This window comes from Rhea americana, unplaced genomic scaffold (assembly GCF_003343005.1).
Source record: "Rhea americana isolate MKP2758 unplaced genomic scaffold, rheAme1 scaffold_625, whole genome shotgun sequence".
Taxonomy (NCBI): Eukaryota; Metazoa; Chordata; class Aves; order Rheiformes; family Rheidae; genus Rhea; species Rhea americana.
This window is the reverse complement of record NW_028186785.1, coordinates 37,417-62,035: the sequence shown is the minus strand read 5'-3', so window position 1 is coordinate 62,035 and position 24,619 is coordinate 37,417. Positions and strand designations below refer to the sequence as shown.

General features: G+C 49.4%; 2 protein-coding genes across 6 annotated transcripts in view; one reads left to right on the top strand and one right to left on the bottom strand.

Moving 5' to 3' along the window:
* The first annotated feature begins 1,031 nt into the window (after positions 1 to 1,031).
* On the top strand, positions 1,032 to 22,343 carry PIAS3 (protein inhibitor of activated STAT 3). 5 transcript variants are annotated; one of them, XM_085320280.1, is made up of 15 exons: positions 1,032 to 1,184; positions 1,695 to 1,752; positions 5,739 to 6,204; positions 9,688 to 9,772; positions 10,555 to 10,605; positions 13,035 to 13,125; positions 14,666 to 14,800; positions 15,070 to 15,175; positions 15,574 to 15,647; positions 16,144 to 16,304; positions 16,770 to 16,906; positions 17,331 to 17,502; positions 17,880 to 18,013; positions 19,206 to 19,243; positions 20,099 to 22,343. In XM_085320280.1, exons 2-15 carry the CDS (start codon positions 1,738 to 1,740, stop codon positions 20,366 to 20,368), a joined length of 1,935 nt encoding a protein of 644 aa, XP_085176406.1. In that variant the 5' UTR covers positions 1,032 to 1,184; positions 1,695 to 1,737; the 3' UTR covers positions 20,369 to 22,343. The 5 variants fall into 5 exon arrangements, with proteins under 5 accessions (XP_085176406.1, XP_085176409.1, XP_085176407.1 ...); XM_085320282.1 differs by lacking the exon at positions 1,032 to 1,184 and adding an exon at positions 2,188 to 2,237 and having other exon boundaries at positions 1,474 to 1,752; XM_085320283.1 differs by lacking the exon at positions 1,695 to 1,752.
* Positions 22,344 to 22,773: 430 nt separating this feature from the next.
* Positions 22,774 to 24,619, bottom strand: part of NUDT17 (nudix hydrolase 17) — a 2,355-nt gene continuing 509 nt past the window's right edge. Inside the window, exons 2-8 of the mRNA XM_085320284.1 lie at positions 24,214 to 24,336; positions 23,951 to 24,128; positions 23,832 to 23,857; positions 23,627 to 23,719; positions 23,400 to 23,498; positions 23,188 to 23,324; positions 22,774 to 23,012 (exon numbers count right to left, since the gene is read on the bottom strand). Coding sequence (XP_085176410.1) covers positions 22,841 to 23,012; positions 23,188 to 23,324; positions 23,400 to 23,498; positions 23,627 to 23,719; positions 23,832 to 23,857; positions 23,951 to 24,128; positions 24,214 to 24,336 — 828 coding nt within the window. The 3' untranslated portion in view covers positions 22,774 to 22,840. The remainder of the gene's footprint in view (positions 23,013 to 23,187; positions 23,325 to 23,399; positions 23,499 to 23,626; positions 23,720 to 23,831; positions 23,858 to 23,950; positions 24,129 to 24,213; positions 24,337 to 24,619) is intronic.

Genomic DNA, 24,619 nt, shown 5'->3' with positions numbered 1-24,619 from the left:
CGGCCCCCCGCACCTTTCCTCATGAAGCGCCCCTGGCTGTGGTCCATGATCTCGGCGGGGATGAGGCTGTAGTTGACCATGGCGTTGTCCCGCATGGCGGCGAAGCTGCAGTGCCGCTCCAGGCTGCCCAGCGTCTCCGGCCCCAGCGGGCGTCCCAGGAAGGCGCCGAGCCGCTCCGCGGCGCCCCGCAGGTCCTGCGCCCAGGGGCCGGGTGAGCCGGGCGGCGGGGGGCGGCCGGGCGGCGCCGCGGGGCCGCGGGGGCAGGAGCCCGGGGCTGTGGGGCAGGGCGGAGCGGCAGGAGCAGGGGCGCTGTGGGGCAGGTTTGTAGGGCAGGAGCAGGGGCGCTGTGGGGCAGGACCCGGGGGCTGTGGGGCGGGTTTGTGGGGCAGAACCCGGGGGCTGTGGGGCAGGGCTGAGTGACAGGAGCAGGGGAGGCTGTGGGACAGGGCAGTGGGGCAAGACCCGGGCGCTGTGGGGCAGGTCTGTGAGGCAGGACCCGGGGGCTATGGGGCAGGAACCGGGCAGGGCTGTGGGGTAGGAACAGGGGCAAGAGCAGGGGCTTTGTGGGGCAGGAGCAAGGGTGCTGTGGGGCAGGTCTGTGAGGCAAGAGCAAGGGCGCTTTGGGGCAGGGTTGGGTGGCCGGAGCAGGGACGCTGTGGGGCAGGAGCAGGGGCCGGAGCAGGGGGGCTGTGAGGCAGGAACTAGGGCCTGTGCAGGAGGTCTGTGGGGCAGGAGTAGGGGGCTCTGTGGGGCAGGAGCAGGGACGCTTTGGGGCAGGGCTGAGTAGTAGGAGCAGAGGGGCTGTGGGGCAGGAACCTGGGGGGCAGGACCAGGGGCAGGACCAAGGGACCATGAGACAGGGCCTAGGGGGGCCGTGGGGCAGGGCTGGGTGCTGTGGGGCAGGACCAGGGGGCAGCGGGGCTGAATGCTGGGCTCGCCCCAGCCCCGGGGCTCGGACAGCGCGTGGGGCTGGGGGCTCTGGGGTGGGATTTCGGGGGGCGGAGCGGGGTGGTGCGCTGGGCTGTGGGTCAGCAGGGTGCAGGTCCTGGGGGGCGCAGCGGGCTCAGCCGTGGGGGCCCGCGAGAGAGCCGAGGGGGCCAGGAAGGAGAGCAGGCAGCGCCGGGGGAAGAGGCACCTGGGGCGAACGGACAGACAGACGGACAAGGAACCCGTGGGGCTGAGCGGTGAGGCCCGGGGCAGCCCCACTGGGCTGGGGGGCTGCGGAGGGGGGCGCAGAGACCGCCCGGGCGAGGGGCACGTAGGAAGGGGGTCGGGCTTTGGACGTCGGCGCGCGGAGCGGCGGCGGAGGCCGCTGAATCAGGCAGCGACCTCCCGTGCTGTTGGCAAAGGCGGGGCTGGAAGATTTTGGGGGGCTCAGGCGTGCGACGGAGGCTCAGGGAAAAGAAGCAGAAACCTGAAAGGAAGGGAGAGCTGAGAAACGGAGCGGTTCGGAGCCTCGAATGAGGTAGGGGAGTGTGGAAAACGCGGAAAATAACCGGTAGGCAGAAGAGGGGCTGAAGCTTGAGGCAGGTTTTGGGGTSAGAAGACGGTTTAGTGGGCCGGGGAGCTGCGAGATTCTCCTGGGGTTTCCTAGGGGAGGAGGGRGCGGAGAACGTGTAACATGGTAGTGCTGCACCAGTGCTCACAGCTGGATGGGGTTTCATCTCCCTCCACTCTCTTTTTCTCGTTTTTAGGAGTCAGAGTGTGTAACCACCTTTGCCCACCAGACTGTGGAATATGAAATTGCCCCTGGTAACTAATTCCAAAGCTGATTTGTGTCCTTGTTGGCGTTTAATATTTTTTCCCACAGGCTGGAATATAGATCTTAGCTGGCTGAAGTGGCCTAAGAGTCCTGCCCCCTTCCCACTGCTGGGAATAGTAAGACATTTGGGAACTGGCACCTTTTTGGCAGCCAGCCACAGCAAGAACATAATTCTCTGGAGCTAGCGTTTGGGATCTTTCCAGCAGTGGCCCGTCCAAATTTTGATACTGCTTTATGGTGTGATCTTTCTCCCTCCCCTCAAACTCTGTGTGGCTTGAGCRTGACTACAATGGGAGCCCTATCAAGTGTCAAAATGTTAACAGTATTTGCGGAGAAATTGGATCCGATAATTGTAACTGGGTGGATTGGAACAGTGCAGAACTCGAGCTCCAGAAAGGCTTTTTATTTGTGCTTGTGTTTCCCAGCATTGCAGACGAGGTGTTAATGGCAAAAAGACGCACGTCTCCAGGCTCAGGTGAATGAATGCAGTGACGCAGGCCCTGGTCCTGCTTTGACCCACTGCTGTGTTCAGCAGGATGCATGTAAACGGTGCTGCTGCCCTCAGTGTGGCCRCTCACATGGGCTATAAAATAGCACATGTAATCCAGTTTGGGGGCACAGCTAGCAAACAGCAAAGCAGCGTGCAACACACAGAGGGCAAAGCGGGTGTAATGTCCTTGGCATTTTCCACTCTGTTCCCTCTGCAGATAAATCACTGCAGAGGAATTGTGTTTTAAGGAGAGATGTAGCTTAGCGCATAGGTTTACATTCTCTGAGGTTTGGCCCACCTCTGAGATCCTCTAGCGGTCTTCCAGACTTCAGCCTGTTCTCTGGAGCCTGGCATTATTCAAGGCTCTCTCCAGTTTATTTTTAAATCTGTACTCTCTTCCGGCAACTGAATTCCCTCGTCCATCTCTCCTAACCCCCTCTATAGTTTACTAGCCAGGAGTTTGTTTTAAGATTTTTACCATCTGTGTCTCATTGTAAAAGCAAGATGAGCCAGTTAAAAATGAAATGATTTCTCCTTATAAAGTYTGTAGTTGGCTAAGACACCTTCCTTTATTTAAAAGACCAAATGCTGACTCCCCTGGAAAGAGAAGTGCTGCTTTTGGTTTGTAGACTTTTGTTGTTCAAAAATGATAAAATCAGGCTCTTCAGCTTGGATTCAAGTCTTCTGTGAATCCAGTCACTAAGCAGGCCTCAGATGCCCTCCAGAAGCTTTCAGATGTGATCTCTTATGGCAATAAGAGAGTTTTTTCTACTGCTCTGTGACTTTGAGCAGTAATGGGAGAGGCTTCAGGTGTAGATAAGAGTCCACAGTTGCTGCAGTGGTGGTGACACAGCCATCCTCTGTCATGGATACAAGTGGTTTTTTAACRATAAATATGAATCTTGTGCTGGTGAGCCATGCTACACTACTCTCCTGCAAGGTGAAGGATTTGGTCCAGAGGATTTGTAGGAGCGCCTGTTGGGGTAAAAGGTGTGGGAAGAGGTCGGTTTCTATAAAATGATGATTCAAAGTGTTTGATACTGTTATCAAATGGGAGGGAGTTTGTAAGGTGAATATTTGGTAAATGTGCACCCTTGATGTATTTTTTTTTCTGAGGTATTTAAAACAGTCACTGTCAAACTTGAGAATCCCCAAGTTGAGCTTTTCCTTTTAAATGTCAGAGGTTTCCTGCTTCTGACAAGTTCTCTTGGCTTTGTAAAGGGGAAAAAAGGAAATTACGATATTGTTTAAATGATTCTTCTCTTGAACRTGTCACCATCAGAGGTAACAGACAAATCCCATGCAAGCTGCAGACTCTGACGTGTGTTTTTCTACATGAGACCTTCATCTGATGCTGTTTCTGTTTTGTGTCGGAGGCCACATGGCACTTTTTGTAACGACAGAGTCTGCTTTGATAGTCTTACCAAATACTTCCCTCTTTTTCCCTGCTGGGAAGTGGAACATCTGTCACATTGCCCTCCTGAGGCGCTGCACTTTTGATGGTGGGTAAAATGATCCTGATAAGACTGGTTAAACTGCCTTGGACTCCCTAGGCACATAAAGCAGAATCAACTAGCTATATAATAAGTTTGACCTGTAGGTTACAGAGGTGGGCTGTGCGCTCTCTTCGTTCCATAATTGTGAGTTACTCTAGAAAATTTGACCTGTAAGATGTAGAGTTGAGATGTTACTATCAGCTATTTCCAAATGAGTACRCTCTGCTGTGTTTGGTTTGTAAATCAACCCAAATACAAAATACTCCTTCTTTTAAAATGAAGATTTTTCGRCTTTGTTTTTACGTTTCTTTTAYTGAAACGAATGCAGGCTTTTTGCTTTGGAATAACAAAATCCAGCCTTCCCCCTCTGCCCCCTAGTGCTCCATCGCAGTTTGATGATGAATCGCAGAGAAGAAGGCCTCTCCATGAAACTGAAACAATCCGTGCAGATTTCAATCCTGCAAAATTGTTACTAATTTGAGAACAATTCTACTATTGTTGAATCAGTTTCGTTTTGGGTGCCTAAAGGGAAATGTCTTTCTAGATGCAGAGTGGTGTTGAAACTTTGTGCCCTTTTTTATTGAAAAGGGAGAGTGTTGGAAGCTAATAGATTTCTGATTTAGCCCTTTAACTATTAGAAATTCATTCARAATTTTGTAGAATTCAACAATCTCTTACAGGCTCAGTATCTTTTAGTGTATAGTGTAGATATGTCTTCTGAAACTGTTAGCAGAATAGTGTTGGCCTTGATGTGAAGGGGGCATGCCTCCGCCTCGGGATAGGCATTGACCAGCTATTCGTAAGGCCATCACTTGGCAATTTTGGGTCAGTCATTGATGTGGAGGTGAAAGTTTGCTTATCCTTAGTCTCCTTTTGCAAATATGTGTGTCTGTGAAAAAGAATAAGTCTACTCTGGATTGGTCCAATTCTAATTTTTACTTACATGGAAGAAAAGGGTGTTAAATTATGCTGAAATATATACAAACATAGATGCATAAGTAGATATATGTGTGCTTTCAGAGCATTGTCAGTCATCCCATGGAAATACCTGTGTAAATGAGTAATTTTAAAGCCATATTAAGAATCCAGGGGAATGATGGTTTTGTGGCTGTGAGATTTGAGCTGAGTTTCTGGGTCTGCTACTAACTTCCCTTGAGTGACTGTGGAGAGGTGTCTGTGACCCTTTTTATTCTTCCTCATGTGAAATGGGAATAATTCTTTATCTTCTACTCTTTATGCATCCTTTCATAGTAACCCTGTTGGACTTGTTGGACATGTCATGAGAATTAGCAAGCTGCTGTTGGAGAGACTCTCATTGAAGAAGCAGGTTGATAAATAATGCCAGCATAGGGGCAGAAGTGATACCTAATGTACGTTTTTGCTTAATTGAAGCCCCTCTGACTAACACTGAAGTCTAGTTTCAGATTTGATGTCGGATGTGTTTCCTTAAAGAAACAATGGCCCCAAAATGGACATTACCAAATATTACTTTTGAATGAAAGAATAAAAGCAACAAATGAAAACATATGCAGTCATACTGCACGCTTGGCCTCTCTAAGCCGGTCTGAAGAGGCCTTAAAATGAGAGTGTTGGACTTTTAAATTTCTGAAGAGATACAAAGATATTAGTTTAAATAAGAAATTGACCCTAAATCAAATTATCAGCATTTGCTTGAAGGGAAGGTAATTTAACCGTCTCTTGGATATTGGAAACTGCAAAGCAGTAAGTGCTGCTGCAGACATTGATTTGAAACAGGAAGGAGATACAACCTTTGCATTTCGAGATCCAAGAGAAGCATCTAAAAGTAAAAACTAAACTAAACATTTATGATTCTGCTACTGACAAATGACACAGGTAGGGGAACTTCAAATTTGACAGTGCCTCTTTTAAGGCCTCTGCCTAGCATCTTCTTTAGTGAACCCGTAGCTTGTTTTGGGCTTCTCTCCGTTCAAGTAGCAATTGTAACGGGCTTTGTTTTGTTTTCTTGCAGCACATGGTTATGAGCTTTAGGGTATCAGAATTACAAGTTCTCTTGGGCTTTGCTGGAAGGAACAAAAGTGGAAGGAAGCACGAACTGCTCACAAAGGCATTACAGCTGCTTAAATCTGGCTGCAGCCCGGCTGTTCAGATGAAAATTAAAGAACTTTACCGACGGAGGTTCCCRAGGAAGATCTTAACCCCTTCAGACTTGTCAATGCTCCACATTCAGGCAGGGCAGCTGCCCTCTGCCACTGCACTGACTCAGGGCACGGTGTGTCATTTGCCCTACGAGCACAGCTCAGCGGCAACCACGGTGCCRGCAGCTATGCTGCCTCCGGTGCCTATGCTGGGACCCAAACACGAGCCAGACGTTCAGCACTTATCGCCAGCCATCCACCCAGTCCACCCGGATGTCAAGATGAAGAGGCTGCCCTTCTACGACGTTTACGATGAGCTGATAAAACCTACCACGTTAGGTACGTTTGAAACTGCTTGGTGGTCTTGGTTTTTTGGAGGCTCCTTTTKTTTATTCAGATACATTGATTTTGAGCATTCCTAAAACTATTTCAACAGAATAGGAATGGCATGAGCAACAGGAAGACGAGCTTGCCACGTCGCTGTCCGTCAGCTTCGGTCCAAAATAACGATACCTAGAAGGAAGTGGGGTTTCAGTTGCCGACTTCCAGTTTACGGGTGTACAAATTGCAGAGCTCGACGCGTGCAAGCCTTGTCAGAGAGGGCGAGGAGTGCAGGGACTGGTGTAATGCTAACTGCAGGGGGGCCCGGGTCTCTCATTGTGTTGGCAAGTAGCAATACAGTTGAAATAATAGTTGGACTGATGACTGCAACTTGTTTTGAATAGGCTGCCAGAAATGGAAGCTTTTAGTTGCTTTTCAGTCTCGTTCCAAATTTATTTGCATGAAAAAGGGTATTTCTCTCGGTTGACATGTTTCCTTTTTCTGTTAAGTGTATATTGAGCGTAAAGTTTTGGATTACTTACAGTTTTCACCTGGTAAGAGCCATTCTGGGAACCTGAAGCTTTCTTTTCAGTCTGAATTGTGAAGCTTTCCCTATTCTGTGATATGTCAGCATATGGGCACTAATCCTGAGAGAGTAAAAACCTGGTTAAATTGGCATGGATTCCCTTTTGGAACACATTAGAGAATGTCAGGAGTGTTAATTGTGAAAAGTGGCATGTTATTTTTGCAAACAATTCATTTTTAGCAGCTCTCAGCGAAACAGCCTCTTTAAAATTCTCTGGCACCTTTAAGTCTAATTCTGCCTTAATTTTTAACAAAAATATCATCATAAAATCTTCCAATATATAGGATTAATGAGCTGTTTTGTGCATTGCAGTCCAGCTTGCAAGTTGCAAATACGAGAAATTCTCATCTGCGTTGATGAGACAGCTCAAAGGCGGACAGGAAGCAGGCAGGTCTTGAATGAGAGCAGAAAAAGAGTACGGAAAAAGGGAAAACTCCTAAGGCCATGGTGAATGTAGTGTCCTACTGCTTGTTTGCTATTCTTTCCATTTGTCGCTTGCAGGTTAGTGGAGCCTCTGGTAGCCCCTGCGTGCACTGAGGCACTACCTGATTTAGTCAAGGGACTTGGCGAGACTTTGCAGCCAGATGGAATTGGTGGGAGAAGTAAGAGTTCAGGCTTAAGAAAACAACTAGAATAGCCTTGTCTTGTACAAGCCTAGAATAGTCTTGTACTGACTGTATTCTTATTTTAGGTTGAGCCTTTCTGACCTCTTCAAACGAGATCCATCCATCTTATGCCTTTTAAATGGTTTTAGCTTGGATTCAGAGTTGTTTTTCTTTCACGTAAACATAGTAACATTTGCTACAGTGGAGATAAGTATGTCTGTAGTGCAACCAAAACCCACTGACTTTTTTCCTCATTGGTTTCGTTACTATTTTGTCAAAGATTGCATATTCTTAGGTCTGGCTTTGTTAAATCTTTTGGACAACCTGTGGTTAAGCCTCTTCCCTGAAATGGGATACTCATGTTGCAAAAGAAATCTTTTTTTTTTTGTCTCTCTGTGCCAAAAAAGCTCTCTCCCCTGATAAAAATCCCTTCCTTATATGTTGGTGCTTGAACTGGAAACATTTTTTATGTAATGTACTCAAGGATCACAGATTTTTTTATTTTTGGCTTCTGTGGGTTGCATCTCTCCCTCTTCTCCCTTAAGCTTTGCGAGCATCACCTCTTGTTTTTTCCTTATTTTAATTACTTGTGGCAACTTGTTCACAGTTGTCAGGGGTCCAGATATGAAGGCTACGAGGTCATAAAAATGCCTGAAAATAATGCATATGTGGGAAGGAAAAATGAAAGCAGAGGTGTGATTAGATTAACGGTATGATAAAGACAGTGGCATAGGGGTTAATGATAATGTGTCTCAGTCCATTCGCTCTTTCTGTTTCCTGTAACTACCGAATATTTGAGCTATGACTCTTTTTCACTCCCCATATTATATCAGTCCTCTAGCTGTGTTAATGACGAATCTTGGAGAGGTTTCTGTTTGAGTTAATGGTGGTTGCTAACTGAGCAATAACATTGGTTATAAGTTGGTTATAAAATGGAGGAGATTATTCTTTGTCTCCTCCATGTACAACTAATAACTGAAGAAAAGTGTAGATATTGGTTATTAGCATTTTGATATTTAGTGGCTTTGCACTGAYGCTTTTTGGAACAGAACCAGGATCTCATTTTGCAGTCGAAGTATGAAAGGCTCAGGCAGCAAGTCCTAAGATGGTCAAAATCCCTTTAAATTTCTCCAGCTTCTTCTGCCTGTGCTGCTAGCCTGTTGCTGCTGGAGGCCTGCAGAGGATCTGGCAGGTCATCTGTGAGGAAGCTTCCTCTCTTGCAGGCCTCACATTCCTTACATTCCTGAACTGCAGGAGGCTGGAGAAGCAAACCCCTCGCCCCACTGAGGAATCCACTCTTGCAGGAGATTGAATGTGCTTTTTGGGGAGGCCAGCAGAAGGGTATTCCTCTCTGAAGGCAGATGGCAAAGCGAACAAAGCTAACTTTCTTCTCTGCAGGTCTGTCATAGCCTCTGATAGTCATGCTGTGACCAATTCACTGGAAATATTTCCAAATGGGATGCTGGAGCACCCTGTATTATAGTATGGCCCAAGCCCTAGGTTGGAGTCAATAAAGCAGCAAAACCTGGGACTTGCATCAGCCGTTCACCTGCTGGCCGCTGCGTGTGCGCGTGCCGCGGTGATAAGTGTGCTCTGCTTTGTTTTGTCTTGTCCCAGGGATGCTCTGCGTCCTCGATAGAGCCCGGGGGAGTTGCTGTTGCTCGGGATAGGAGGAGAAATGAGCACAGAAATGCCTGCAAGATCGGCTCTTTGCAAACTAAATTAGTTTACAGTTTCAGTGTTCTTCATCCTAAGATACAGATACTTTGCAAAAGTTAATTAGTTCATAATCCTTGTCCAGGAGGTAGATACCTCCCAGTTTTACAGATGGAGAAACTGAGGTGCAAAAGAAGTTCCTTGTTTAGGTTCAGGCTAAGAGAGAGGGGAACCCTGGTCATGCTTGTTTATTTTTACCTGCACGTTGTATCAGACTTTTTTACTGTGCTCAACATTAAAACTCTTGCTAGAAATCCTTGCTTCTCCCGTTACATGGGTTTCCATTCTGTGCTTTCYGTGCTTCAGTTTTCCGTGTATGTAAAATGATGGAAACAGTAAATGTCTACCCTGAAGTAGTGATGTAAGGCTTGATACATGGTAAAGGTCTTGAAGGACTTCTTCCTGGAAGTGCAAGGAAGCACTTGGAAACTGTGGACTGCAAATCTTGCCCGTCTAAACCCCATGGGAACATTGACTATGGATTGCCTTCTACTTTTGGTGGATACTACCATTCACTTAAAATAAGATGTGTGTTTAGGTGCAAGAATGGCTTAATGATGACTGATTTACATTCTTTTAAATTCTCTTCTTCAGCATCAACAAATAGTCAACGGTTTGAAGAAGCTCACTTCACCTTTGCTCTAACCCCTCAGCAAGTTCAGCAGATCCTCACCTCCCGGTAAGTGAAGCAGCGCACGTGGTGTCTCTGCGGAGGATGTGTGTCGCATGTGGCTTCCCTGCTGGCTTCGTGTTCTTCCCCTGCAGTACTGGCAGAACGGAGAGTGGAGGCAGGAGGAAAAATTGGCAGAGTTTGGGTGAGTGAGCCTGGCAGATGAGGAGGTCAGGTACAGTTGGAATAGGACAGGAACTGAATCTTACACACTTCACATTGCTCTGCTCTAGTGCAGCATGAGAATAAAATGCCAAGTCAGTTGTTTGGCCAGTGTAAAAAGCAGAGTTTCTTTGTGTCAGCGATGCTGTTCTGCTTACAGCTGTTAAGGACCAGACTGAAGCCTGCAGAGTGGGATTATTGTGCTTAAGAGACAAAGTATGGTAAATGGGATAAAAACATTCTATTTCATACCAAAATTTAGAGCTACCCTCCACCTGTGCCTACAAACAAAATAGTTTGTTTGCATTGGCAAGACTGTAGTTGGTGTTATATTCTTAAAACTCAACAGTAATGAGAACTCTGAAATTTATTTTCTCTTTTTTTTTCTTCCTTGTTCCCTCTTCTCTTTCATAGGCTTTTGCTTTATGTCCTTGTCTGGGAATTTTGTGTACTAGTTAGAACAGGTGTTACCAAAACCAGATGGTAGCTTTTACAATTCAGCTGCACTGGTTTTATTCATAATATATCCAGCATMTATCAGTGTAGCTTAATGGAATTTTATGCTGTTGTAGCTGTAACTTTCCTGTTAAGCACTGCCAACCGTCTTAAGGCCTTCTTTTCTGTTGCAGAGATATCTTACCAGGTGCCAAATGTGATTACACTATACAGGTACAATTAAGGTAAGATCCATGTCTATATGTCTTTCTGGTGACTGCCTTAGGTTCTTTACTCTGAGGTAGTGCACTGGTTGGCCTTTTCTGTGAATCATGCTTTTAGCGTTTGATCTGGTTTGAAGTTGCGTGTTAAAGAGCTCGGAAGGATCTGCGACGTTCGTTGCTGCATTGTGAACGTTGGTGTCTCTGTGAGAACGATCCTCTGCGGTTTCGTCCTCTGATAAGCGCTGCTCTGTGCGGCACTTCGCTGGCACAAGTTGTCATGGACTTGCATGGGAGTTTTGCCAAGTTTAAGTACAGTAGAACTGAACCTTTCTCAGAGCTCTGCATGTTTATGTAGAGCTCACTTCTTTCCATTTTCCATTTCAAATATTTACCTTTTTGCAGGATCATTGCAAAAGGCAGAGTAAGGTAAAAACTACCTTAACTTAAAGCCTGAACATTTTGTTAATGTGCACCTAGTTATCGCTTACAAAAATGCAAGATATGTTGGGGAATGTGCGCTTGAATAGAAAAATACTTGAAAGTGCTTCACAGTTTATCCACTGATTCTTGCAGTCAGTGCTGGGGTGGCTATTTAAGTGCTTAGCAGCACTCTCCTACACTACTGAACACGAACTRAGGGGACTCTTGCCCAACATTCAACTCTTGACAGAGTTTAAATATGTTAAATTTTATTATCAGGGGTTTGAACTTGGCAGAGACAGAGARTCATTGCTCTACTCTTAGAAGAAAGTGCTTTGACTATAATGAGGAATTTATGGCTTTAGTTACGCTATCTGGAAGTCTGAAGAAAAGTGATGATTTGAAACCAGAGGCTTGTGATTTAATTCAAAAGAGAGCATGTTGGTTTTCAAGAAGAACGTTCCATATTAATTTCTATTCTATGACAATGTCTCTCTGATTTGAGATTTTACAGTCTCAGTTTTCCTGCTGTGTCCATCTGTTCCGCTGTTGCRCACAGAGCTGGTAGAGTGAAGCACGGGGGCATCCTGTTTCCTGAAATGAATCAGGAGAGGGATTCTTGGAAGTGTCTCTTCCGTAATGCAGCAAAACAGCATGTGTGTTTTTGAAGGACCAGTTTCAGTGTGTACATCCCGTACTATGTTTTGGACATTGAGGAAGAAGCAGAGTTTACAAAATAGTCCACCAGTGTTACATTGGAAGCTTACATGTATTTCCTGGGAAGTCCAGAATGCATCTCTTCGCCTGAAGAAATAACCCATATTCAGCAAACTTCAGCGCAGGAGTTAAAAATGATGGTGGGATCATTTCTTCTCACTCAGCCCAGCTGCTGATTTGCTTCAGCATATGCAGTATTCTCATATTGCCATGCAAAAAAGAGAAGATTGATCTCCAAWTTTATTTTTTGTTTTATTTGGCAAGCAGAGAGAGGTTAGAAAACAATAAGATCGGATTTATTTATCTAGAACATTGGTGGTGTGGCTTTGCAGCGGTGTGACATGCCAGAGCTTGATCTTGCAGTGAAGAAAGAGCCGGCCAAGGTCACAGTCTGACTCATGACTGCATGGCAGGACTGTGGTTTCAGTGTGGGGAGTCGTCTCTCTGGCACAGCACCCTCCTTTGAAACAAAATAGAGCACACGATCATCTGATTAAACAGGATCAGGATTTGAACGAGAGCCCATCGTAGGTTGCTGGTGCTGACATCTTTATGCCTAAGGAAGGCAGCTGTAAGATATTGAGTGATGGCAGATGAGTTTTGAAAGTGTCACTATGCAGTAACTAGTCTGTGCTATTGCAAGATTTCCTTTTTGTCAAACATAATATTTTTAATTCCTAGGGTGCTTGTAAATTGTGGTAGATGACCTGAACGTATGTAGTTCCTTTCATCTYGAAGTGCTGTGGAATTTGTAGGTGAAGTAGCACCTGAATGTGCCCGTCCCTGTGTTAAAGGGCAGAAACCATCTCGTGCAAAGCGGGTCTTTGCAGCTGCTGCTTGCAGAGGAATTTTAACAAGATGGCCAGAGTGAATGGCAGTCCCCAGTCTTCCTGAATGGCTCCCAGGATAGCCACCCTTAATGCTTGCCCACCCGGAGCTCAGTTCGTGTCATTTTTGGAATGATGTTAGGCCAGAGAATACAGTTTGGTTTTGAAAWTGTGGTTCTGGAGAGCATAGATGATCATCAGAGTTGAATAAAATTAGCCCTTCCTGTGGCACGCTTCCCTGCATCTACGCTAGCAATTGTTTTAAGTTGCTGGCATTTTTGTGACTTGTTCCTCGTATCAGTGTTGCTGTGCGTAGGATTTGAAGCCTGTTTGTAGATGTGTGCTGGGCTGTTCATCTGCTTATGTGCTTTCCAGCCACTGATCTGTTCTGCTTGGAAAATGTTTTTCTTTTTTTAAAGAGAAGTTTGGCTGCCATTTTTGCGTGTGTCATCACTCACTTGCCAGTTTCTCCCTTGTGTTTCATAGGTTCTGCTTGTGTGAAACCAGCTGTCCCCAAGAAGATTACTTCCCTCCTAATTTATTTGTCAAGGTCAATGGAAAACTCTGTCCCCTGCCTGTGAGTAAATCTTATTTCTTGTTAATATGTTGTAATCTAAAATCTGCCCTTGGACACAGCAGCGGCTCCCAATAAGTTTAGTAGGGATGTATTTTCCAGAGATTAAGAACTGACTTGAAGAAATAGTGTGGTTAGCATGTAAAACTGATTTCATGTTGCGAGCTTGTGGATTGAGGATGAAAGCTGCTCTTTGACTCGGGCAAAGCAGTGCTTAAGTAGAGGAACATGCAAACTTGTTTTGACCTGACTTTTAACCAGCAGAATCCCTCTAGGTTTTTAACATGCCTCTGCTTACAAGAAGCTTAATAATAAAAATACAGGGAAAAATCTAAGGTTAGTGGAATAATGGCATTACTTTTAGTTTGTTGTATTACAGGAGGACCTAGATGCCRCAGTCAAGGTTGGGATCCTTTGTGCTGGGTAATGCTTAAAAATACAGTAAGAAATAGTCCTTGCCCCAGAGAGTTTACAGTCTAGAAGATGATGCAGCTTGCCTAGTCAGTCAGTGTCACGCTTGGGAAGAATATTAAGGGCTTGACAGTCTAGTCCAGTTCCCCGCTGGTTGGCCCATGCTGGCTTCACTCCATCGTAGCTGGCACCCTTTGCAATCAAACCTGCAGAACAGCATCTATTGCTCTGCCTGGGCCRCTCCCTTAATATAATTTTTAAGAGACTTGCATTTTTGCTTCAAATGTTCTGTTCCTTTTTTAGCAGAAGTAATTAGGAGCCTGCTAAAAAAGAGAGTTCATTTCCAGCCTCGTGGAGCAAGAAGGGGGAAGTCTGAGTACTGCAAGATGCTCAGTGGTGAAAGGGTTTCCCCCCAGCTTATGCTCTGAGATAAGGTTTTCTTGCATTCAATTGGATGAGTCATTTGCGGCTGAGAAGCTGTTCATATGGGCTGTGCACACTAAACCAACTTAGTGGGAAMCCTTTTTTGTTTGACTTCTGTTTAAAAGTAATAGTTGGCCCGTGAAGGCAGAGTCTCAGGTCAAGCTGCCCGGTCTATCTGAGGGTGATGAACAAACCGGCACTAAAAGGGAGGTGGTATAAATCTCTCCAAATTACAGAAAAAGCTCTCTCYGGCTGAATAATGGGATAGGTTTCTAATCAAGTTGGAATGTGGTTGCAGTGAAGTAAGATGAGATCAACGTGAGATTTGTCTTGGGATGTAATTTTTTTAGCCCTCCTGCCCTGGCTAGGATTTGGATTTTAAGGCAATGCCATTTGTGCACGTATCCTGTACTGACAGTTCTGTGTTTGCAGAGAGGTTAAGCTTGTGATGGGATTCCAGTGTGCTTGCCAGCCTAAGGATTTTAGAGGGAACCTTTACTCTTCATTTCTTGAGGAATTATCGGGTACTCCTCAGAGGCTGAAGTTTTAAAGAAACTCAACCCATTTCCCTTAAAAGCTGTAGGATATGACATGGAAGTGCCTTGAGGTACAATGTGCCACGAAGAGATTGGCTTTGTAGATTATCGTATAGGGCCTTACCCCTCAGAGGGAGTTTATTTCATGTCAGGTCATTTTTCTCTCTTTGCAGGGTTATCTCCCACCCACAAAAAATGGTGCAGAGCCAAAACGACCGAGCCGTCCTGTCAATATCACTCCGTTGGCACGACTTTCAGCGACTGTCCCGAACACGATTGTAGTGAATTGGTCGTCAGAGTTCGGCAGGGTGAGTGAGGTGCAGTGTGCAGGCGTGGCGAAAGAGGTAACTGAATGCGATTCTGCTTTCAGTGGTGACGCCAGGGAGAATGTCAGGTTTTCTTCTCCAAGTACACGGCTCCTATTCTGCTGTTCCTTAACGATTAGTTGTTTGCAGCCTCAAGTCTGCAAGACAGGGTTAAGGTTGTTTTTATAGCAGCATAAAGCTGTGCAAATCCAGGAGACTCCTGTCCCTTCTAGTTCATCTTCCATGTCTGAACAGTGTTGTCTTTTCAACAGAACTACTCTCTGTCAGTTTACCTGGTGAAGCAGCTCACTTCAGTAACGCTGCTACAGAAGCTAAGAGCCAAGGGCATCCGAAATCCAGACCATTCGCGAGCCCTGAGTAAGTGCCTGCTGCAAATGCATAACTGCTCATGATTTGGTTCTGTGCTGAATATGCGAATACGGCATAGGTCTGAGTTTGCAGTTGAAGGCAGTGCAGGTTCCTGTGCACATTCCTTGTTGCCAGCCTGTACACACCTGCTGAGTCCCATATATGGGAATATGTTTGGACAGAAAGGACTGAAAAGATTATGGATTTTTATAGTGATATAATTGATCAAAGCTGTAAATTTATGTATGTTTGTAAATGTGTAATGTCTGCTATCATAAACATTACCTGTCTGTAATTTGGATAGTAAGTGTCATGATGCAAACTATAAATTATATCTTTACATATTTATGTATGTAAGAGAAGGAAGATGTTAATGGAAGACCTTTTTTCCCCTCCTTTTCTTTCAGTCAAAGAAAAACTGACAGCTGATCCTGACAGTGAGATAGCTACAACAAGCTTACGAGTTTCCCTCATGTGTCCGGTTGGTTTCTGCATTTTTGTTCATTCCTCTTGGCCAGGTCTATGTGAACACATTCCTGCTTACCTTATCTTTGCCTAGGAACACTTTGGAGCAAGATCAGAGCTAATGCTGCTGCTCTGCTTCTGTTGAAAAATCAGCTTTGATTCCTAAATAAAAGCAGAACCACTTTCTCTCGTGCTCAGAAAATAACTGAGATTGGCCTAAACTGCCTTGCTGAAATGCTTTCTGTTGACTTCATCAGTGTCTTACACCWTCACCGTTAGCATATACTTGTGTAGGAAGCAAGTTATAAAAACAAGCAAACAAAAAAACTCAGAAAAACTTCTTTTTCTCTTGCGTGTGAATTCTCCACTGACATTTAGGTTAATGTCTTGCTAAACATACCAGAGGACTGGATGGGAGAGAAAAGGGAATAAACATGACTGTTGGCTGTACTTTGTGCCACAAGAGGCAGTTTGTACAGAATTGAGCTAATTTCTTCTTTCKTGTCTCACAGCTGGGTAAGATGAGGCTGATTGTGCCCTGTCGAGCCATTACGTGCACCCACCTCCAGTGCTTCGATGCAGCTCTCTATCTTCAAATGAATGAAAAGAAACCCACGTGGACTTGTCCTGTGTGTGATAAGAAAGCCCCCTATGACAACCTGATAATTGATGGGTGAGCTGAGCAGGCTCTGTATACATTCTTTAACCTGGTAAATGTTTTCTTTTTAGGCTAATCCTCTAATGCTAGCATATATAGATGAGTTACAGCCTTAAGTAACTTAAAATCTGATTTTTCATTCCCTAAACTCCTTTGATGCCAATTTGGAGAGATTTCCCTAAAGAACAAGAAGCCTTTGTCAAAATCTTGGCTTCCTTGCTGGCAGCCTCTGTAGAGGCTGTAATCAGGGAACCTGCTTACTGAGATTTGAACAGAGTCGTGCCACATACGTTGAATRGACTGTCATAAAGCTGGGCTTTCAGGTGATATTGGCATGGACCAGATTTTAGAACTGTAATTCTCTGTATCCCTTTAACTTATCCCCGTTAGCCCTGTGTCATTTCTGCTGTCCACACGCATGTATATATGCATGTGTCCTTGTAGTAGTTGCTCTGCTCAGCTTGTTCTCTCACCTGGCAGGTTGTTCATGGAAATCTTAAACTCCTGCACAGACTGTGATGAGATACAGTTCATGGAAGATGGCTCCTGGTGCCCCATGAAGCCGAAGAAGGAGAACCAGGAGGTGTGCCAGACATCTGCGTTCAGTGGGATCGAGGGTATGGGAGTTACAGTCACCAAGTCTTTTTTGGATGTCTTGTTTTGCCAAAACAACTTTTACAGAGAGGTTTTGAAGTGTTTCAGGTCCCACCTCAGAGTCAATATTTGGGATCACACTAAAATACCAGGAGCATGACAGGCACTTAGCAGATTGCTGTGCAGTGCATACTAGAAAAAAAGAAAAATTCAGATTCTCYTGAAAATGCAGTGTTAATTCTAGGTGGGTCATGGAAATGGGGGCCTATTAGTGTGAGCGTGATGCTTCTGTTCTGGAAGATGCTTCTGTTCTGGTACTGGGTTTGGTGCAAGCTATCTAGAAGTCCTTGCACACAGTGTATCCTGGGGTGGTTGTGCTCATACAGGTTGTGGTGTTTTGCCTGTTTCCATCTTGGCCAACTGCAGCTTGTTCGCTTTCCTCTGCAGCCAGCTCCCTTTACACTGTGAGCTCTGAGGGCAAGACCTCCTCTGAGGGCAAAAAGAAAGTGGAGGTTATTGATCTCACTCTGGACAGCTCATCGGATGAGGAGGAGCCGCCTGCCAAGAAGCAGTGCCCGATCTCCAGCATGGCTCTTCCGGCAGCGGCCGGGCCCAAGGGGTAAGGCGACGCAGGAACTCAACCCACCCCCTTGCTGGGCTCTGTTTTGTTTCATTTCCTGCTCTTTGCTTGCTTCCTTCCTTGTGTGCTGCTGCCACCATTACAGTAACTAACCAGGAGTCTRCTTGGTTCTCTGATCTGTCCCTGGAAAGCACTGCTTCTGCTTTGCCCCACCTGCCCTCATGAACCTGGCCAGGGCGAGGTGACACATCTCTGGTTGTACAGTGAGGGAAGTGGGAGCAGTTGCTTCTGCTGTGGGTGTGATAGTATCAGAGTTTCTTTTGCTTGTTTCTTAAAGTTTAAAAACAACAGAGAAATTTTGACTTTAGCTTGTCATTTTGCTTTTAGAAGTTCATCAGATCTTTATTCTGTTTCAGGGTGTTAAGTATTGATCACCAGCCATCTTCTGTGCTTCGAAGTCCTCCCATGGCAGCTCTTGGCAGTGACTATCTCTCCAACCTCCCCATTCCTGATTACCATCCTTCATACCAGGTGCCATCAGAGCTTCAAGGTAACAAGGATCTCTGGCAGCAACTTTCAAATATGCACAATTGTACCAGTTTACCAGACTAAGAGGTTGGCTGTGACAGCCAGTGCCCTGGTTTTCTCTTCTGCTGTGTGTGAACTGAGCTACAGAGGCCCTTGGTTTGCTCGTACATGTAGCCTCTCTTGGCCTGGTAGCCRTGGCAGATCAGAGCAAGTATTTTTGAATGGCAGAGTTCACTGGCCCAACACAGAAGTAGGAAGAAGGACACTAGAGTACCTCACTCCTGGGGCGTGACTCCCAAGAGATTTCTCTGGGGACCTGCAGGTATCTTGACTGACAGAATAACTTGAAATTTGGTTGTTTGCTACAGATTACAGGTAAGGACAGTCAAGGTTTTGGCTGGTAGTGATTTTTGTGTTCCAGAGCCACCGAGGAAATAAGGCTGTGACTTTCTTGCTGTCCTGACGGGCAAGGTGTGATACAGGCTGTACGTCCTAACCCTGGAGAAGAAAAGAGCAGCTCATGTCCATGACTATATGAGTAGCACACTCTCTCTTCCCAGTTGGAGGGAAATAGAAAACCATTCTAAAAAAATGCATTGGTCTAGGGATCTTCATGTGTTTTACAGYAGTTATTTATGCATTGCTGTGCCCAGGGAGGCAGGGATTAAAAGCCTAATTTTACAGATAGGCAACTGCTATCCAGAGAGAGTCGACCTGTTAGGTCAGCAGTAGAGACTTGGAAATGCTGCTTCCCAGTCCTGGGCACAGTTTGCCCATCCCTCTGCCTGATTGGATGTTTGCGCAGTTGCTGTCTGATGGAGTTAATTTGGACAGGGCCCTTAGGGAGCTTTAAAGAGTAGTTTGAAAGGTTGTGGTATCACTAGCCTGGTCAGGGCTGTGCTGACACAGCCCCTTGTGGTTTGCTGAGCTTTGCTGGAACTTGCTCTTGGTGCCAGACTCCACTACATCTCCAGAGTTAGGGAAGCAAAGTTTAGCCTGTCCTGTGCTGCTTCATTTCTGAGGCCATGATGAGTTACAGAGAAATAGAGCTAGAGTTTCTGTTTGAGTTGGAGTTGATGATACCGTGGTATCTAGTACTTGGAAGCAGCCGGAATCCATCTCTTTGACTCTGTGTTAGCACAGTTTGGCTCCCCTTCCTGCCAGAAGTTTATTTACCAGCAAGAGATTTATTTTTCCCCTTTTTATTTTTCTAGGTCTGGATTTGTTTTCCTTCCTTCAAAGTGAAAACCAGGTAAGCTTTTTGTTTTTGTTTTTTGTTTCTCCCTACCAAACTTGCAGTCTGGAAAATACATCCTTCTACCCTCAGCCAATCTTCCTCTTCTTCCATCCTCTTCCTCTACCAGCACTGTTCTAGAACGATGGTGGGGGTGCCAGCTTTGCATTGCCTGGCACCCCAGGGAGATAGGTAGTGTTTGCAAGAATCCTGGACTCTTGCCCCTCTTCCCAGCACCTCTCTTCTTTCACAGTATCTGCTTTCTTAAGTCTGCCTTTACTGTTGTAAATTCAGAATTACCTAGGGCCCAGAGGTGGAAATACTTGCTTCTCTGAGGCCGAATCCACACAGATGTGCAGCTGGCTTAGGAGAGCGATGGTAGAAAGTGGAGGTATGCGGTGATGGTCACTGACAATTGATTTGTCCTGTCTGGCATCTGGTCATGTGTAGATGTAGAGCTTGCTAGCTCTGTTGGTGCACATCATGTGGCTTTCAGGGTGGTTACTGTAGGCTCCTCCTTCTTTCTCTGTGCTGGGCTGTGTTTCTTGCTGCTGCTGCATGCCTCTCCTGTGCCATTCTCACCTCCGAAGCCCAAGCTTGTCCTGGGTTGAGCTGACAGGGAGCAGTGGGTGTTGATGGTTCAAGGTCAGTCTTGGTAAACTGGTACATTTATCTGGGGTTTCGGGAGCACTGAGCTCTGAACCAGTTCAACCTCTCCTCCTCGTGGAGACCAGTTGCTGTTCCCGAGACACCTGCTGTCTCCGTGTGGGTATGTGCCCCCTTCCGAAGGGCACCGCTGAAGGGGCTGTGTGGGACTGGGCGCCGGGGTTGTTTGGATACCTGATCTGATCAGGGCTTTCCTTTGCTTGGCAGCATTACAGCCCCTCCGTGATCACCTCCCTGGATGAGCAGGATACGCTCAGCCATTTCTTGCAGTACAGAGGCACGTCYAGCCACTTCATGAGCATGAACCCCCTGGCCCCCGTGATGGCAGGATCTCACAGCGCCGTCAGCCCGGCCAGCAGCCGCATCAGCAGCATCGTCTCCACCAGCGTGCTGCGAGAGAGCCACGGACACAACGGGACCATAAGTAGCAACGCAGCGCTCCCGGGCTGCAGGCCAGACATCATTTCACTGGACTAACTTCATGCCCARCCCATGCTGGTGGCTGTTAATCCCTCTGCCAGGGAGGGGAGGCAAGGGCAGGTTTCCAGTAGCTGCTTTAGGACTGGTTTCCCTGTCTGGGACTGGAAGGACCTGACTGTTAACCATTCAGTTGTCTCTCCTCTCTTGGTTGATGCAGTTTCCCCCAAGCAGCCAGTGCCCCTMGGCCTTGTGCTTGTGGTTTCCAGTCTACCTGTGTTGGGAAGGATGTGTCCTGCGGCTGTATCTGCACAGATGCACTCCTTGACACTCTGCGATGGGGGGTGAGGGGTGCCTATTTCTGAGGGTTAACCAAACCCCCTGACTTTCAAGAAGTATTTTAAAACCATTTATACAATGTAGGATTCTGCTACAGGTATCAAAGTGCTGATGATGGTCGTTCAGCTGCCCACTCTGCCGTTGGAGAAGTGCCTGCTGGCCAGAAGTGGGGCAGTGTGTCCTGCTCTTTTCCCTGCCCAAACTGCCCCAAATCCCAAGGATCTTGTGGCTGTTCCTGCCTCGATGGTTGTCTTCGCTCCCYGGCCTTCCCTGGGAGGAAAGGGAGCTCCTGCCTGGTGCTGGGGCAGCAAAGCACTGGGAAGGGGGCAGGCAGACCGTGCTGATGCTCTTGGTGTGCTGCGCCGCGGTGCCAACCCGTCCGGCGCTGCAYGAACCGACCATCTGCGAAAGGGATGCTGCGACTGAGCCCTGCTCCGAGGAGCCTCCATCTCGAGCACGCGRGCAGACGTTTGCCGGCCGAAGCCCTGACCGCAGCGGTGGCGGCTAGGAGATGCCACGATGGTATTCCCGGCGGACAAGCTCCTGTGGGGAGCCCAGGCTGACGGAGCAGCTGCCTTGGCTTAAAATCCAGCTCTAATCCTAGAGGCGGCGGCCCAAAAGGGACCATGGATCTAGTCCAAGCCCTGCCCGAAGCAGGATCTTCTCTACCAGTGTCCTGACAGGCACTTGTCTCGCCCGTCCTTAGACGGGGAAGGTACAACCTTCCCGCAAAACTGCTTCCCAAGCCCTGACTGCAAATTACTTGTTATTTTTTAATGGAACAAGGTGAGGGGGAGAGAGCGGACTGAGCGGAGCTGTGTGCCAGGAGACGTGCCGAATGCTCGCTGRGTGAGCGACCCGCGAAGGAAACTCCCGCGGCCCCGAAGGATCGGCCGCGGYTGCGGCTTCGCCTTCGGGCTCCCGCCGCGACCTGCCGCTTTGTGGATTTGGGGAGGGTCCGTAACCAAGATGGAGCCGCACGGGGCTCTGGGCAGGAGGAGACGTTGCAGGCGCCCCGGCCACGCTGTTGCCTTCTGCCCATCCCTCTCTAGTGACRCTGGGCTCGGTGCTGTCTCAATTGTAATTACGATGTATTTAAAAAAAATGTAGATTTCTTTTCCTCCTTTTAAATTTTTTTCCAATACAGAACTGTACAGAGAACAGATAGATTATCTATATTTTCAGTTGCAGCTTTTTGTACATATAAAACTCCAAAGACTTCCCTGTTTCTATACCTATGTGAGGACTAAATGAAGGTTGCGTTGTCTCCACCGGGGACAACGCTTCGCCCATTGCACAAATTATTTATGTATTTAAAYGTACACTTTAGTTTGTAACCTTTCYAGCATTGTACCTGCTGCTTTGCGAGTGTCCTGCCTAAACGGGGCTGGCTAGGCTACGCTGTATTCCTGCTGCCACGCGCGCCTCCCAATTCCTGCTGCATGAGGCACCTGGGTGTTGGGGCTGCAAGGCCAGGCCAGACCGGGGAGAGGTATCACATGTAGCAATTTTTAGCACCTTTTTTTTTTCCTTTTTTTTTAAACTGCTCCATTACTGAGCGTTAAAGCAAAGCGCCTTTCCGTGCCTCACGGGATGGATGCGGAAGCAGCGCGCAATATTTCCGCTTGGACAGTTCCCTATTTCTTGTATTGTAACCGCAGTAAATATTTTGATGCAATAAAGTCGTAAATCCTGAGGAGCTGCTTATTTGTGCTTTGACCTTGCAATCGTTGCGTGCGCGTAACCGCGCTCGTCCCCCTCGGTTTTGGAGGAGCGCGAGCTGAACTGGTTTTGCTTCTGCTCTGGGATTAAGCGCCCGGATGTGCTCTGCAATCCCAGGGGAGCGGGGAGGATTGGGCGTTGGGAGCGAGGGCACTTGGATACCAGGCACTGCCTGCACCTCCTCTTCCCGGCTTCCCTAGCTGGAAGGGGTGATGGGYGCAGGGTGACGTAGAGGCTCCCGGGGCCGGTTTTGCCCTCCGAGCCCTGCGGCGGGGCAGGGGAGAAGGAGGCAACAGCCTGGCTCGGCTCCGCCGCGTCCCCTGACCTCTCCGCTCTGCTTTTCCCGCAGCCGGAGCTCTGAGGAGCAGCGAGACGCACCCGGCACGCGCAGGGAAACGACCCGGTCCCCGGCAAGAAGCAACTTTATTCCTCTCCCCGCGCCAGCGGCTCCGGGAGCGGCCTGACGCCGCCCTAGGGCCCGACCGGCGCCGGCTCCCTGCCCGCCTCCAGCCAGAGCCGCAGGGCGAACCTGGTGCCGGCGCCGACCCGCTCGCCGTCCTCCCCTCCGCCCGGCGCCGCGTTCAGGAAGGTGGCGGTAGGGACCTCGGCGGCGCGGGCTGAGCCGCCGCGCAGCTCCGTGATGCTGCGGGGGAAGAGCGGGGGCGGCCGGGGTGCCGCGGCTCAGCACCCTGCCATGGCTCAGCACCCCGCCGCGGCTCAGCACCCCGCCGCGGCTGCACTGGCCCGGAGAGGAGGTTTCCTCCTCGCCCGGGGCGCCGCTGCGGCTCCTGCCCTCTCCGCCTGCGCCGTGTCCTCACCTGAGCGTGGCCGGCAGGGCGCCGGGGACGGCTCCTGCGCCGCCGGCTCCGTCCTCGGCGCCGGCGATGCGCTCCAGCACGGGGGGCTCCAGCCACGCGTAGGCGCTCACCTCGCTCCCGCTGGGACGCATCCTGGCCTGCGAGCGGCGCTCAGCCGGGGCCGGGCCGGGACGCGCCCCGGCCCCCCCCCCGGCCCCGCGTGCCGGTCTCACCTGCAGCCGCTCGTGGCTCTCGGCGGAGCGGAGCAGCAGGTAGCAGACGACGTGGTGGCGCCGCGGCAGCCCCTGGCTCAGCGCGGGCGGGTAGACGGACTGCGGAGACGGGGGGACCCCGGCCTCTGGCACGTGCCCCCCCCCTCCATCCCTGCGGGCGCGTTTCTCCGGGCGCCGGGCGGGATGGCGGCGCTGAGCGCCCACCGCCGGGGCGAGCGGGCTGTTACCTCCCAGAGGCCGAGCATCCTCCAGGAGAAGGTGCCGGCTGCCAGGCGCAGGCCCGTCTCCTCCTCCAGCTCCCGCAGCCCCGTGTCCAGCAGCTGCGGCCCAGGAGAAGGGGGGGGGGGGGGGGCTCAGGGCAGGGCCCAGCACCCCGGGGTGCCCCCGAGCCCTCTCCCGGCCGGAGAGCGGGGGTCGTCCCCGGAGCCTCACCTCTTCGCCCGGCTCCGCGTGCCCACCTGCGAGGAGGGAAGAGCGGCTCAGGCCCCGCCGCGGGGAAACAGCCGCGGAGGGGCCCGCTCCCCCCGCCCCCGGGCCCCCAAATCTCTCACCGGGCGGCACCCAGACGTCGGGGAAGACGGCGAGGGCGGCGGCGCGGCGGGTGAGCAGGACGCGGCGGGTGCTGGCTTGCAGCAGCACGGCCACGCCGGCGGTCACCCCGCAGTCCCCCGGCGTGCCGGCGGCCGCCGGCTGCCGCCCCAGCAGCTTGGCGGGGCACGAGCGGGGTCTCTGCGGGGACGCGGGGCCGCTGGGACGGGGCAGCGTCCCCCCCCCCCACGCTGCCCTCATGCGGCCCCCCCACCCCCTAACCCACCTCGAGGATGGTTTCGGCGGAGCCGGGGAAGGCGGCGTCGGAGAGGACGAGGCGGCCGCGCTCCAGGCCGCAGCTCACCGCCGCCGCGTCCGCGTGCGGGGGGCAGAAGGCGCCGGTGACGCTCTGCGGGGTGAGCGGGACKCGCCGGGTGCTCCGCGCGCTTCCTCGCACGCCGCCCCCCACCCCGAAATAACCCCTGCCGTGCACGCCCAGCCCGCGTGCAACGCGCGCACACGCTGCTCCCTCTGCCCACCGCGCACACCACGCTCCCCTCTAGCACACGCGCTGCCAACCCCCTTGCACGGGCACCCCCTCCGCCCTTGCACACTTCCCCATCCTTGATTAAGTCCCCGTCCCCTTGCACATTCCCCCCCCCTTGCACACGTCCCTGTCCCCGTGCATGCCC